Source organism: Brachyhypopomus gauderio, chromosome 18, assembly GCF_052324685.1.
Source record: "Brachyhypopomus gauderio isolate BG-103 chromosome 18, BGAUD_0.2, whole genome shotgun sequence".
Classification (NCBI taxonomy): Eukaryota; Metazoa; Chordata; class Actinopteri; order Gymnotiformes; family Hypopomidae; genus Brachyhypopomus; species Brachyhypopomus gauderio.
The window spans coordinates 3,430,622-3,445,992 of NC_135228.1; the positions used below are offsets into that span (position 1 = coordinate 3,430,622).

General features: G+C 43.2%; 2 protein-coding genes across 4 annotated transcripts in view; one reads left to right on the plus strand and one right to left on the minus strand.

Annotated features, from left to right (window-relative positions):
* The window catches only part of LOC143481738 (NACHT, LRR and PYD domains-containing protein 12-like), a 44,362-nt gene that overhangs the window by 27,239 nt on the left and 1,752 nt on the right, over positions 1 to 15,371 (plus strand). For 2 of the 3 annotated variants that reach the window (XM_076979857.1, XM_076979856.1), the window contains exons 11-13: positions 11,288 to 11,464; positions 11,846 to 12,022; positions 14,416 to 14,592. In XM_076979857.1, the coding sequence (XP_076835972.1) occupies positions 11,288 to 11,464; positions 11,846 to 12,022; positions 14,416 to 14,592 (531 nt within the window). Of the gene's footprint in view, positions 1 to 11,287; positions 11,465 to 11,845; positions 12,023 to 14,415; positions 14,593 to 15,371 lie in introns of those variants that run through there. The other variant, XR_013122063.1, reaches the window with a different exon arrangement.
* The window catches only part of LOC143481753 (E3 ubiquitin-protein ligase TRIM35-like), a 49,225-nt gene that overhangs the window by 1,280 nt on the left and 32,574 nt on the right, over positions 1 to 15,371 (minus strand). The window lies entirely within an intron of this gene.

The following is a 15,371-nucleotide window of genomic DNA, read 5'->3' on the forward strand; positions in this document are numbered from 1 at the left end:
GCAGCTGATCAGCTGACCTAAGACACCGAGTGGTGGTGTGAGGGTGAAGTAGCTCGGTGAGGTATGGAGGCGCCTGTCCATTTAAAGATTTAAAAACAAATAAAAGAATCTTAAAATGAACTCTAAAATGTACAGGCAGCCAGTGGAGGGAGGCCAGGATTGGAGTAATGTGCTCCCTCTTGCGTGAACCTGTTAAAAGACGGGCAGCAGCATTTTGCACCAACTGAAGGTGCTTGAGGGAGGACTGGCTGACTCCAAAATATAGAGCATTACAGTAATCCAGCCGAGCCGTAATGAAGGCATGGATTACTGTTTCGAAATGCTTACGTGATAAAAAAGACTTTATTTTTGCCAGCTGCCTCAGGTGGAAGAAGCTGGATTTGACTACAGCACCATTCTGGCAATCCAATTTAAAATCACCGTCCATCTTAAAACCCAGATTTGAAATTATTGGTTTCAAATATGGTGCCAAGGGGCCCAAATCAACAGAGGGGACATCACAAGAGCCACTAGGACCAAACACCATGACTTCTGTTTTCTGTTCATTAAAATTAAAAAAGTTTAAGGCCATCCATTCTTTAATTTCTTTAAGGCATAACAGAAGTGGTTGGATGGAGTAGGCATCTTTCTTTTTCAGAGGGACATAAATCTGACTATCATCAGCATAACAGTGAAATGAGATGCCATGTTTTCTCAGAATTGAGCCCAGTGGGAGCAGATAGAGCGAGAAGAGGAGGGGTCCTAGAATTGAGCCCTGGGGGACCCCACATGACAATGAAGCTGTGGAAGATTCTGATCCGGCAAAACTAACACACCAGGGGCCTCATTTATAAAACTTTGCGTGGTATCTAGATTGAAAATGTACGTGCGCTCAAAACCAGGAAATTGCGTGCGCACAAAAAAAAATTGATTTATAAAACCCTGCGTACGCACACCTGCACGTTGTTTCCTCTTTATAAATCACAACCATCTTCAAACTGAGCACAGCTGAATCAGCCGCACGTTCCGCCTCCGCCCCGCCCACTTTTACCCATAAATGGTCAATGCAAATCACTCATAAATATTTAAATGGCAGCTTGCCCCATTCTTTTTGAAGCGGAATAATGGATGAGAAAAAGACGAAAAAACGAAAATTTGGAGAATGTGAAGTGGAAGTCCTTGTTTCAGAGGTCGAGGCAAGGAAAAATGTGTTGTTTGGGAGCCTTAGTAGTGGAGTGACAAACAAACGCAAGTTTGTTGAGTGGCAACATGTGGCTGCAGCTGTTAACAATGTAAGCTCTACAAGCCGCACTGTTGCAGAAGTAAAAAAGAAATGGTCGGACTTGAAAGTAGATGCAAAGAAACGGATTTCTTTGCACAGGAAACGTGCAAGTGCTACTGGTGGGGGAAAGGCCACACTTTCTCCGTCTCCTTTTCATGAGAGGATGGCATGTTTAATTGGGGAACCCCTATTAAGTGGCGTGGTGACTGAAAAGGAGGGCGATACAGACTTGGCTGATGAACCCATCACTGGTGAACCAGGTAAAAACAAATTATCCATAATCGTACATAGTTTTAATAAAGACGCAATAATCAGACTTTTTTTCCTAGAATGGTTTATTAAATTATTTAACCATCACTGTTTTTTAGAGAGGACTGTGGGAGTGGACAGCAGTCATTCAGCTGAAGACGGTGTCTCCGGTTCCCCGGATGCCTCCAGCAGTGCACCACGTGCTTTAAGCAGAGGTCGTGTTCTGACTGAGGCTGTTTTACAAACACAAATAAACACAATTACAGCAATTGACAATTTAACAAATGAGCCTAAAGAGATTAAGGGGATACTGTCTGAAATGTCAAGTACATTAAAAGAATTTGTTAAAAAATACCTTTGCGTTTCTCTCCAATTATTTATAATCGACGCATCACGTCCTCGCGCAGTCTGACTGCTTGAATATTACGTGCGTCAGGTGGGTAAACATGTGGGTCTGGTTCAGGGTCATTTGCTTGTTGGTTGGTCATTATCAGGGGGAGACCATTCTGCTGTGCCATGTTGTGTAGGTGTTTTCTAAGCTTCCAAGGCATTGGTTGCGTCTTTGAATCGAGCCAAAAAAGCCACAATGTCCAGCAAAGTCTCCTTGCTTACAGCGGTCAAGCGGTCGTCCTCGCCTCGCTCCTCTAGGAGAACATGGATGGCCTCGTATTGGCTGCTGATGGAGTCCAGCATTGTGTGAAACGAGTTCCACCACGTCTCCACCAACGCTTTCAGTGTTTTCTCCAGACGGCTCTGGAGGTGTGTTTGTTTAAAATAAGTCACTAGCGATTTGGCAGACTCAATAAGCCCACTCATCTCTTCACCAAACACTTTTTCTTCTGTGTGTTTCCCCAGCGTGGTATGCAGCACTGTGTTCAGAACATGTGCTGAGCAGTTCAATCTTGTTACTGTACGGAGAGCAGTGACGATGTTTGAGCCCTGGTCCGTAACATACACGAGTTTGGAGAAGAAGTCTTCCAGTCCAAACTTAGAGTGCTTGTATCAAAGCTGGCTTTATATTGTCAGCTGTTTTCCGCAGCGAGCTGTCCCATTCGGCAGTGCAAAGCACTCTCTCCTTCAACTCCCACTCCTGGTTGATGTAGTGCATGGTCACACAGAGATAGCCCACTTTTCGGAAGTCATCAGTCCAAAAATCGAGCGTGACAGCACCGTTGCAGCCAGTCATCTGTGACCTTATCTCAGGAGCAATTTTCTGCCTCGTTTCCTCCGTGAACTTCTTAAGTCTGCGAGAGACAGTGGTAGGATCGGGCAAAAGTTGATGTGCATCTACTGCACCTGCCCGAGCTCCGACATTGATCAAGCCCTGGGCTAATTCCAAAAAACCAACACCACTAACGGTTTCAAAAGACCTGATGTCTCGACTGACAAAATTCACAGCCAGCTGTGCAATACTCTCCTTGTCCTCACGCCTTGGCGGTTTGAAGCTTTGGGGAAAAAACCTTGCAATTGATGAGGCGGCAGCTGTTGCTGTCGTCCTGGTGCAGGTCACTGAGTGTTTCCTCAGTGAAGACGTTCCCAGTTTCTGACTGCCGTATGTGAGTATTTTGTGACATGCTTTGCATGCCGCATAGCCAGTTACTGTGTGGTTATCCTCGTCTGCTATTACACCAAATTTCATCCAGATATCAGACTTTGCCCTGGAAGAGGCATTGTTGACTATTTTATATAAACCTTTGGCCAATCTTGCTTTGATCTGCTCCGAGTCCGACATGATGACTAATGCAGTGGCAGCTAACTAACGTCAGTTTGCTAGGCCTATATGTAGGCCCTATGTACATTAGCCTATTGTTGGGAAAGTAAGGGGTTAATTATGCAATAATACACGAGAGGGAGTGCTATAACGTGTAATATTGGCACTGCTGTGCTGCGGTCGTAGGCCGAGTGCCGTAGATCAGTGTATTGCGATTATACCACAGTTTCATTATCGCTGATTATTGAAAGATTTTGAGTTAAAGAGGACGAGAAAATAAGACCTGTTTGGTTAAAAATATTCCGCCAGTCAAAATAGTAATTCATTTTGATAATGTTGCTGCTTGTTTGTAGTTGCGCTGTTTGGCTTGTAAACGCTGCTTCGTTGCTAGGTTACCTGTATGTGGCGGAGTAATACATGGAGAGCTTCGGTTACAGTGCTATAACGTAATATTGGCACTCCTAGATCGCCTCTCAGCCAATCACATTGTAGGGTCGAAACTAGCAATGCATTGTATTCTGGGAGTGACAGTGAGTGGTAGTAGTTGCCAATCTGCTGTGGCGGGAGCAGCGCGCTAAGTTCTCTCTTGTCATTTTTCTTTGTTCTAGCATGGCCTCCCATTTAGCTTTGTAACCACCAAGAAAGCTACGATAAATCACGCACAAGGTAACACTATGTTAATTACGTAGCAAATAAAAACCTACTAAAAATGACCACTTATTTAACTTACCCCGCGTACCCACCCGTAAAATTGCGGTATGTGTAAAACCCACCCATTTCAGCATTTATTTGCCCGTATCCGCGGGTACCCACGGGTACCCGACCCGGAGCAGGACTCTACTCTAGAGTTTGCTTAAAACTACGCAAGTTTTTACGCCACATACTTTTTTATAAATCACAGTTTTTGCGCAAGATGTTGCGTGCGCACATTTCAGACCCGTTTTTGTGCGTACGCACGCTTTATAAATGAGGCCCCAGGTTCTGTCTGATAGATATGATCTAAACCATTTCAAAGCACTACCACAAATGCCCACCAGGTGCTGTAGCTGAGAGACTAAAATGTTGTGGTCAACTGTATCAAATGCAGCAGGTAAATCCAACAGGATAAGGACTGCGTGGTCACCCGAATCATTGGTCAAGAGAATATTGTTAAAAACCCTGATCAGTGCTGTTTCTGTGCTATGTAGTGTTTTAAAACCAGATTGAAAAAACTCCAGAATATTATGCTCATCTAGAAAAGATTTTAACTGAGCGTACACAACTTTCTCCAAAATTTTAGAAATAAAAGGCAGCTTGGAGATAGGTCTATAATTTGCCAATACTGTGTGAACCAGACCAGGTCTTTTGAGCAGAAGTTGAACTACAGCATGTTTAAAATTTGCTGGGACAACTCCAGAGGTCAGACTGCTGTTAATAATAGCTAGAACCTAGAAGCCCCAACTTACAACTTATACAATACAAAGTCCTTCATAGAACACACTATACAGGACAAAGGATGTTCCAAATGGGCCAAGCACAATCAAACATATGCACCCACTGTACAGGCAATATAATTGATAACTATATGCATGCCATATGGGATTGTAGGCCTGTTAAGGAATTCTGGCAGAAGGTATGTGTAGAATTGTCCACGGGGCTTAAAAGCTGCATCCCAACTTCCCCCAGACTGTGCATCTTAGGAGACGTCAGTGAATTAGATACAGAGGCAGACATATCACACATAGTTCTCACTGCCCTATGCATCGCCAAGAAAACCATTCTTATCAATTGGAAAACGAAAAAGGACCTGCATATTACTCATTACAAAAATGTATTACTTGATCACATCTGTCTGGAGAGAATGTCTGCTTCCTCTAAAGACCAGTTGGAGGAATTCAATTCTCTTTGGTTCCCACTGATCAGTTCCATTAGCTAGTCGGGGTGGTTGGCAGGGGCCTCAGCTCCCGGAGGGCCGGTTGGTGGCTGGGGGTCGACCCCGGGGAGACTGCTCGTGCCGGCCACTTTCTGGGCGGGGGGGCCGGGGCTGCCGACCTGGGATGGCATGTGCTTGCCCTGGCGGGCGGTGGTGGGGGGGGCTTGGGTGGTGCTCCCTCTGGGCTCTGGGGTGTGGGGCCGGGGCGTGGGGGGAGCAGATGCTGGGCCTCGGCGGGGTGGCTGGTGCCCCCCGACCCCGAGCTGGGGCCCTGCCTGTGCGGGGGGACCTGCGCCGCTGCAGTGCGCCGCTGGGTGGGGTGGGTCGGTCGGCCTGGGTCGGGGCGTTGGGTCTGGGCCTTGGGGCTCCAAGGCGCCTGGGTGGTGGGAGTGGGGTATTGGATGATGGGGATGTCTGGGGTGGGCCGGGAGGTAGGGTCCCGGACTCCGACCAGCATGTCCTCAATACTGTTGATGTCTGTCATCGTTTGATCACTGTGCGATTGGTATGGTTGTGGGTGCATACACAGGGGTGTGGTGTATATGGGACAAGCGTGTGTGGGTGTATATGTATGTGTAGATATATATGTATGTATGTGTATGTATATATTTATATATATGGATGGATGTATGTATATATGTATATATTTATGGGTTAAATGTGTGTGAGTGCATACGTGTATGAAGGAAATGTGTGTCTAGGTGTATGTGGATGTGCGGACCGGCTGCTCTCTGTGGTGGGGGTGGTGTGGATCCGGGCTTGGATGTGGTGGTGGGGAGGGTTGCCACCCTGGTCTCCCCAGGTCGACCGCTCCCTGCCTTGAGCTGGGGGGGCAGTGAAGTTCGGTGCTCAATGAGGACCCTTTCCTCTGGACCTAAGCATTCCCACCCCCCCCCACACACACACACACATCCTTGCTCATTTAGGATTCTGGGGACAGGCATGTACCCAGAGGTTGACGAGGTGGGCCTGCTGTCAGAAAATCAGTTTTTTTTCTGATCTCCGCTGCATACCGTCAGCCCGCATCAACTGGCCCAGTCCGCGACCCGGTCCAACTCGTTCATGTGTTTACAGGCCCAGTCCGCGGCCGCGCAGGTTAGTCTGACTGGAGCGGGGGAGGTAATAACACCGTTAAACAGCAGCGTGACTACGGGCCGGGGCCGCAGTGCGCGGCAGTGGCTCCTCCACGGGCTGAGTTAGACCACCGGCGGCCCACTAACCCATCGGCCCACCGGGGAAATCCCCGGTAGCAATGTATGCCAGTCCGCCCCTGACACAGGGTCTGGTTCTAGACAAACGGGCTGATGAGCCTTAAAAACAAAATCTATGGTTTTGAATAGCACACGTGGATTTTGAGGATTTTCCATAATAATATTTGATAGGTGCTCTTTTTTGGCTTTTTTGACAGTGTTCTGGTAAGAACGCCAGCAATTTCTTAAAATTTGAAGTGAGACCTGCAGCTTGTCTTTTTTCCATCTACGCTCTGCTCTGCGACACTCCCGTCTCGCCTCGCGTGCTCGATCATTTAACCAGGGCTCAGGTTTAACTTTAAGCCGTCTGGTTTTTAACGGAGCCACTGAGTCCAGCATAGTTCTGCAGGACTGGCTAAACCATGAACTGAGCTCTGCTGTATCAACAGAGACAGAGTCAGGTGGGGAGCAGAGCTGATCGAAGGCAGTAGTAAACTGTCCTGCAGTAGAGGGCATAAAACTCCGGCAGAGCCGAGTGGGAGCGCAAAACTTAACCGCAGCATTAGATAAAACCACATCAAATAAAACAGGCATGTGATCGGAAAACCCACTATCACAGATCTCCATGTTTGACACAGACAAACCATGAGACAGAACAAGATACAAAGTATGTCCGCGTTCGTGTGTGATACCCGACTCACACTGAACTAAATTAAAAGAGTCAACAATGTTTAAAAAGTCCTTCACCAACGGTTTATCAGGACAGCAGACATGAATATTAAAATCCCCGACAATAAGGACACGATTGTAGTTTGGCATAAGTCCAGCGAGGAAATCAGAAAATTCATTCACAAAGTCCTTATTGTATTTGGGGGAGCGGTAAATAACAGCGCACAGCACCGGATCACAACGACCCACCTCAAATAGCGTGACTTCAAAGCTGGAAGATGAAGCTGATACCGAGCGTTGTTTACGTTTAAAGTCATTTTTAAACACTGTTGCCGTTCCTCCACCACGACCTGACGCCCGTGGGGAATTAAAATAAGTACAGTCAGCCAGAAGGAGCTCGTTTAGAGCGCTGTACTCACTGGCACTAATCCAGGTCTCTGTCACACAGAGGAAGTCCAGACAGCGGGAGTAAAAAAAAGTCCTTCAGGATGAAAGTTTTATTTGCCAGCGATCTAGCGTTCACCAAGCCGATTCTAGCAGGTGCTGGTACCTTGGGTTCGTTGAGTCTTGAAACCCACGCAGGGAGTTTTCGTTAAAACTCGTGCTGCTGTGTTCTGAACCAGCTAGAGTTTGTTTATCGATTTACCAGAACATCCAGCTAGAAGACTGTTGCAATAATCTGTTTCTAATTTTAGCAATGTTGCGTAAGTGAAAGAACGCTACCCTAGTTATATTATTAATGTGTGTATCGAACGAGAGATCTGGGTCTATTGTGACGCCCAAGTTCTTTACCTCTCCGCTGGGGGTTATAGTAAAAGAATGTAGATTCAATGCTACATTATGTATCTTGTCTCTCGCTGCCCTAGACCCAACTATTACTAGCTCTGTTTTATCCGGATTTAATGCTAGAAAGTTACACGCCATCCAATGTTTTATCACTTCTACACACTTCTCGATTTTACTGTATATCAGTAAAATAAATCATCAGGTAAATCATCAGGTTTTGCCGATAAATATAGTTGAGTGTCGTCTGCATAGGAGTGGAAACTGATGTTTGGGAATTTGGGAAGCAGCGTGTGGACGAACACAGCTACCAAAAGACCCGCGGCTCTGCTCACTTCAGTCCCGATGCATTTGAGTCAATCAGTAGACCCCAACTGGTGAGAGAGTTGACGGATGCTGTTGGTTTTAAACGGAGACTAAAACACAGTGCAGTGCCCACAGTTTTCCCACACAGAAAGTCCAAAAGCCCCAGAATGTGGAGCGAGAACCGCACAAAGAAATGTGAACATAAACATGCGCTGGATTCTCTCCTGGCATCCCGGCAACAACGTTTACTGCTTCTCCCTCGTTTGCGGATCCTGAACTTGAAGGTACAGCATTAGCGGTCATTGATAAATCTGCCGATCTGCTAGATACGATTCTGGCTCAAACTGAAAAGGCTGAACAGTAGCCATGTCTAGCTAGCTGTGCTCAAGCGTGACGGACAGTCACTGCAACCATTTGACGTCACTACCTGCTGCGCCCGTCAGCAGTTATAAAAATGGCGACCTACGTGCAGCGGGATTTTACAGAAAATCTAATAAATCTGCTACTTTTTGTGATTTTTTACAACGTGTCTTAATAATTTAGAGTAATTACACAATATTAAGGCTTACATATGTTATCAGCCGGGGTTCCCTTTAAAACTGCAGAGGACCAAAATCGGCTTTAGAAAAAGTCCTCCCCAAATTACGTCCGTGAGATTAAATGTACTAAATGTTGGCTTACATTTCAAATATCATGTTTAGCTGAATAAACATGTTATCAACCCTGTTTAATGTACAGTATGTAGGCTTAAAAATTCATGTTTAACTGAATAAACCGTTGAACACGAGTTGCCTACATTTTATTGAGCATGTTTTTTTTCTTCAAGTATCAAAGTAGAACAGCTTCCTCAAGCAGTCATTGATGCATTTTGGAAACAGGAGATGAGCCCCTGGTCTAATGCACCCTCTGTATTAAGAAACCCTATCTCAAAAAACTGACTTTTAGTCATTACTTGGGTAGCACGCATATGAGCCATTTTAATATAGATTAATCTAGATTAATTTCAAGCTTTCAGTGAGATTAATCTAGATTAAAAAAATTAACCTATGCTCACCCCTAAAAAAAACAGAAACAAGATAAAATAATTAGATGTCAGTAAATGTATTACACTGATTTAGAGTTTTGGTGTTAAGGTAACTGTATTAGGCTATAGCTAAGCTAGGCTAATACGATACGTGAGTCTGCGTTTGCGTGCGAGTGTGCTGCCGTGTGCTGGTGAAAGAAGAAAACAGCAAACAGGAAGCAAATCTAAGTTTCACACACCCCTTTCCTCTCTGAAAGCCATCAAAGTTTGATTATCAATTGTTTTTATATATCACTTACAAATCAAAGCTGTCAAAAACCACAAATACAAGTGTTCTGTATGTACAAACAAGTAGCTTAAAAAAGTGGGCTTAACACTTTGTACACAAAAAACAGATAACCTATGTCCCGCTACGTCGTAGGTTTGACGCATAAGTACAAGTTCGCCTTAATTTAGCTGAGAAAACGAGGTGTATTTTAGATGTAAAATCTGTCCGTCGGATTCTAAGGGTGAGCCTACTGCCCTGCGTTTACCCTCAATAAATGCTCTTACCCTATAAAAACACTACACCATAAAAAAGGGCACATGATTAGTCAGCATGAAAAGAGACACGGCTTACTGTTACTAAAAACACAACTCAGTGTGAACACCTTTATGATTGCCAACTAATGTTAAGTGAACACTGCAGCACGTCATGAACAAAATTAGGTTAGTTAGCTAAGATATCTAACCTAACTAGCGCTACTGACAGCTCAAGCTGGTGTGTCTTCTGTGCATTATATTTATAACTTGCATTGATGTGTTTCTTCAAGTTTGAAGGTGAATTTTTGAAGGCCAATATTTCACCCTCTTTAGGGAGGCAGAGATGGCACTTTATCCTATAGGAATTTAGTTTCACTCCAGCAAACACAAACACTGTCTCTAGGTAGGGCCAGGGTGGTCTCCTTCCTCACCCTCACTGCCACGATCACTTGATGTTGAAGGTGTGGAAGGTGCCAATATATGTACATTAAAACACCAACAAGCTTGTTATGCAGCACTTATTCTGCTCTTCTGTTGTTAACAAATACGATACCATCACTTTTAATAGGATAAAAAGCTAATTATTTGGAATAATTTCAAGTAGGCTATACGGTCATGCCCGAAAGTATTCATACCCCTGGCAAATTTTGACTTAAATGTACTTTTATTTAACCAGAAATAATTTTTTTGACTGGAAATGACACAGGCATCTCCCAGGAGATAATACAATGATGTACAAGAGGCATCATTGTGGGAAAAAATATTTCTCAGCTTTTCTTCACATTTGAAAAAAAAAGGCATTTCCAAAATTATTCATACCCTTTGAAAAGAGTATATGGGAAAATCCAAAGTTCTATACCATTCCAAATAGTCCAAGCTGTTTTAAAGCATCCTAATTACCCTGATTCATTGGGTACAGCTGTTTTAATCAACTCAACTGGAGAAAAAACAGCAGCTCTCTGCAGTTGGTTTGTGGACAGTCATGGCTAAGACAAAGGAGCTCACTAAGGACCTGCGGCTGTGCATTGTGGCCGCTCACAAGTCAGGAAAGGGCTATAAAGCCATATCAAAATGTTTTCAAGTTCCAATGGCTACAGTGCATTATTATTAAAAAATAATATTAAAAAATACAAGAAGTTCTGCACTGTGGAAAATCTCAGATGATGTGGTCAGAAGCCAAAAGTGACACCTGTGCTGACCAGGAGAATAGTGAGAGAGGTGAAGAAAAATCCAAGGATTATTCTGTTTCCCACCCAAACTGTTTTGGCGATTACCTTCTCCTCTACCTTCTCAGTTACAGTCCAACTCAGCAGTTGGGTCCTATCTACCCAAAACCCCATAGTGACTCACACGTTTCACCCGTGGCTAGCCAGACTGTTACATAGTCGAGTTCGTGTATGTTTCCTTTTTGTGGTTTATGGGTTAGTTGAGTTTAGCCACTTCAGTTGTAATGTCTATATGTTTGTTTATTCTGTTTTTTATGTTTAGTTTCATATGTTTAATAAATAATCTCCTGCACTTGTGTCACAACTCTCCATCCATGGTAAATGTTACAATCGAGACTATTACTACATCTCTCATGAACTGCCTGTGTACACACATGCATGTGTTTTTTGTACTGAGCTGTAGGTGTTGGGAAAATTTCTCAATCTGTCTGCAGGCTGTGGGGCTGCAATATTACAGAGGAAGGTTGTGCTGCTCTGGCTTCAGCTCTGAGGTCAAACCCCTCATCACACCTGAGAGAGCTGAATCTGAACAACAATAAACCAGGAGACTTAGGAGTGAAGCAGCTCTCTGATCTACTGGAGGATCCACACTGTACACTGGAGAAACTAGAGTGAGATACTGACTTTGTTTATTTACGAACACACAAACATCATCTACATCTACCCACCCTAGTAATGCATACAATGTCTCTCCCTCTCTCTCTCTCTCTCTCTCTTTCTCTCTCTCTCACACACACAGTTAACATCCTCTCTCTCATGCCCACATGGACATAATTTTCCCTGATACAAACACAATATTAAGTGAAACGCCATCATTAAATTCTCAAGTTACACACAAACACAAACTCTATTGCTCATTCTCGCTTCATAACAGTGATGCACACAATATTACCACATAATTGTCAAGTATAAACAAATACAGATATTATGTTTGTGTGAGTAGGTGTGTGTTAAGCATTAAGTGTGAGGAGTTTTTCTCCTTCTCTCTGCAGGCTATGGGACTGCAGTATTAGAGAGGAAGGCTGTGCTGCTCTGTGTTCAGCTCTGAGGTCAAACCCCTCATCACACCTGAGAGAGCTGAATCTGAACCTCAATGAACCAGGAGACTCAGGAGTGAAGCAGCTCTCTGCTATACTGGAGGATCCACACTGTAAACTGGAGAAACTAGAGTGAGTTATTGTGGTTCATTATCAGAGGTGGAAAGAGTACTGAAAAATTGTAATTGAGTAAAAGTATCATTACTTTGCCTAAAATCTACTCAGAGTAAAAGTAAAATTACCCATCTCAAAATTTACTCGAGTAAAAGTACAAAATTGCTTCATTTAAAATGTAATTTGAGTAAAAGTTACTTAGTTACTTTCAGTTCTTTAATGCATGGATGAATCATGAACCAAATTCAGCACAAGTTGTTTTAATCCAGTGGTTCCCAAAGTGGGGGGCGCGGAGCTATTGCAGGGGGGGCGCGGAGCTTGAAAGTAAAACGTGCACATGTGTCAATATTAGGGATGCACCGATTCCGATATTAATATCTGAAAAAATTCTAGATCGGGTATCGGTGACAATGTGACCGATCCATAAAAACAGATCTATTCAGTCTAGTTCTATGCTTATATTGCTTGCTTTTCGGAGTTAGTTCAACCTTAATACTCGTGCTGGTGGTATTCCACTTAGTCCGTTTATTTGCTGGTTGACCAAAATAAACCTGGGCTCCAGCAATACTTCACTGTTCATACATGAACTGGTGAGTTGTCCAAATCTCATTTAATGCGTTACTTACAGAAATGAAATAAAGAGCAGTGGTCTGACTCGGCAGAAAGCTAAAAAAACAACAATATTCCATACGCGCACGCAACTCGCTCCCTTAAAGAGACAGTACACATATTTCTGGCCGTTACATGCTTTGTGCTCTGCGTGATGTCTGCGCTTGCAAACTAGCCGCATATGTATTGCTGTTTCTCTTATTTCATCTCCTTATTTATTTTAAATTATATTTAGAATTCTTGAACCATTTAAAAGGTTTCTTGCAGTTTATTTTTTTCATGTTTGACCAAAGTTGTGAACCTATTGTTTTTGTAAGTTTTCAACACATCCCTAGTCAATGGGGGGGGGGGGGGGTGTAGGGGGGGCGCAAAAATATTCTCATCTACTAAAGGGGGGCACGGCAGAAAAAGTTTGGGAACCACTGTTTTAATCAATCCCACAATTTAAAAGTAAGTGCTCACAGGATCCAACTATTCAAAATACAGTGCCTACCGGATCCCACTATTCACAATAAAATGCCCACAGGTTGCCACAACTCAAAATAAAATATAAAATGACCACAGGATCCCACATCTCAAAATAAAACATAATGCGCACAGGATTCCACTATTTAAAATGCTCACAGGATCCAACTATTCAAAATACAGTGCCCACAGGATTCCACTTTTCACAATAAAATGTCCACAGGATCCCACAGATCCTGATAGATCATATATGATGATTATCTATGGCCCCCTGGATGATATTTAATTACTATTAGAACCGGCCCGCAGGCCACAGCCGCCCGCTGGTGTTTTGCATGCACAAACACTACATTCCCCACAATGCAACGGTAGCCCGCGAAGTCACTGCAACGCACACAAGCGGCGAGTGTCTGCTCGGCGAAAGTGAGGTAATCGCAGTCGTAATCGCGGTGGTTTGCTTGTTGAAAAATGTTTTCACTTGAAATTACTAACAGATTCATAAGAAAATATTGCTTTATTCATTTAAGCATTAAATAATATACACTGTGTTTGGTCTTGGTTCAATAGGTTATGTGCAATCATTTCAATATGTTTTAATAAACATTGAACCAGTCCAGCCCTCAGCTTGTAGCAAATTTGGTTTTTTGGCCCTCGGTGTATTTGACTTTGACATCCCTGTGATAGATAGAAGATTTTAAAATAGAACAGTCTCATCCTTTTGGAAAAAAGTGCACCAGATTATGACCTGATTATGAGACAATGGAAAGGGCGCGCACAAGGCAAGGCCACGCAATTGGCCTTCAGTTCTGGGACTCAGAAGTTTAAATTTCTGCCCGCATTTAATTTTTTACCATCAATATTTTTTTACTCAGTAATATGAGGACGTTCAAATGTAGTGAAGTAAAACTACTTGGGTCAAAACTTACTCAAGTAAAAGTAAAAATTACATATTTCAAAAACTACTCAGAAAATTACAAATTACTCATAAAAAGTACTCAATTACAGAAATGTGACTAAATGTAATTAGTTACTTTCCACCCCTGCTCATTATACACACACACACACACACACACACACACACACACACACACACACACACACACACAAATACACAGTCAATATCCACTCTTTCTCTCTCATGGAGATAATTTTCTATTAGCCTTTTCCTTTCTCCTCCTCACACACTTTCACTTTATGAAGTAAATACACATACACAAACTCACTCATTTGCTCATTCTCTCTTTACACTCATATTATCACACACAACACACACCATATTGCGTGAGTGTGTGTACTGAGCTGTACATATAATGAGTTTTTCTTCCTTCTCTCTGCAGAATGTCTAACTGCAGTATTACAGAGGAAGGCTATGCTGCTCTGTGTTCAGCTCTAAGGTTAAACCCCTCATCACACCTGAGAGAGCTGAATCTGACTCTCAATAAACCAGGAGACTCAGGAGTGAAGCAGCTCTCTGCTCTACTGGAGGATCCACACTGTAAACTGGAGAAACTACTGTGAGTTTCTGAGTTACTGCCTCTTTATACACACATACAGAATCAATATGTCCCATCTCTCTTTCTAACACACCCACATGCATGCACACATGCGCACACTTACACGCACACATCCACATCTAATTAAAACACCATTGATTTAGCCTATCTATTGACCTGGTGTACTAAAGCACATTCCCTGTCTTGCACTCATATACAAATTCTTAAACACACTTTTTGCAAAACACTAAACACAGTTCTATACACAAGACACAACATTCAAACCTGAAAACCATGTGTTTCTTTGGGAAAACTTTGCCATGCAACTGCTAGACACACCTACCAAATTCCTCACAGGTTACAACACTTCTAGCAATTTTTACAAATCTTTAGATATCAAAGTCTAATCCCTATAAAGAGGCCACAAGTTTTAAATCTTGGTTTGTACATCAATGGAGTCCAATACTGCCTAGAGATGACAATGAAGAGGACCAGAATGAGGAAGAGGATGAGCAACCATAACGAATGAGATCTGAGCTACTCTGGTTGACCATTTGGTCAACCATGCATTGGGTTTTCTGGAGGCCCAGCCTAATCAAAAGGGCCCACAATGTGAGCAACCATGTGCCAATATCATCATTATGTTGTAGGGATTCATCACTTCATCACTTTCATCATCACTGTTGTAGTTGTCAAACATGCTATTATTATTGTTATTATGCTCTGACCGTATTGACAATGATCTCTGTCTGTTCTGAGGTGGCTAGCCATCTTTCTCCATCTTCATCAACATCTCTATG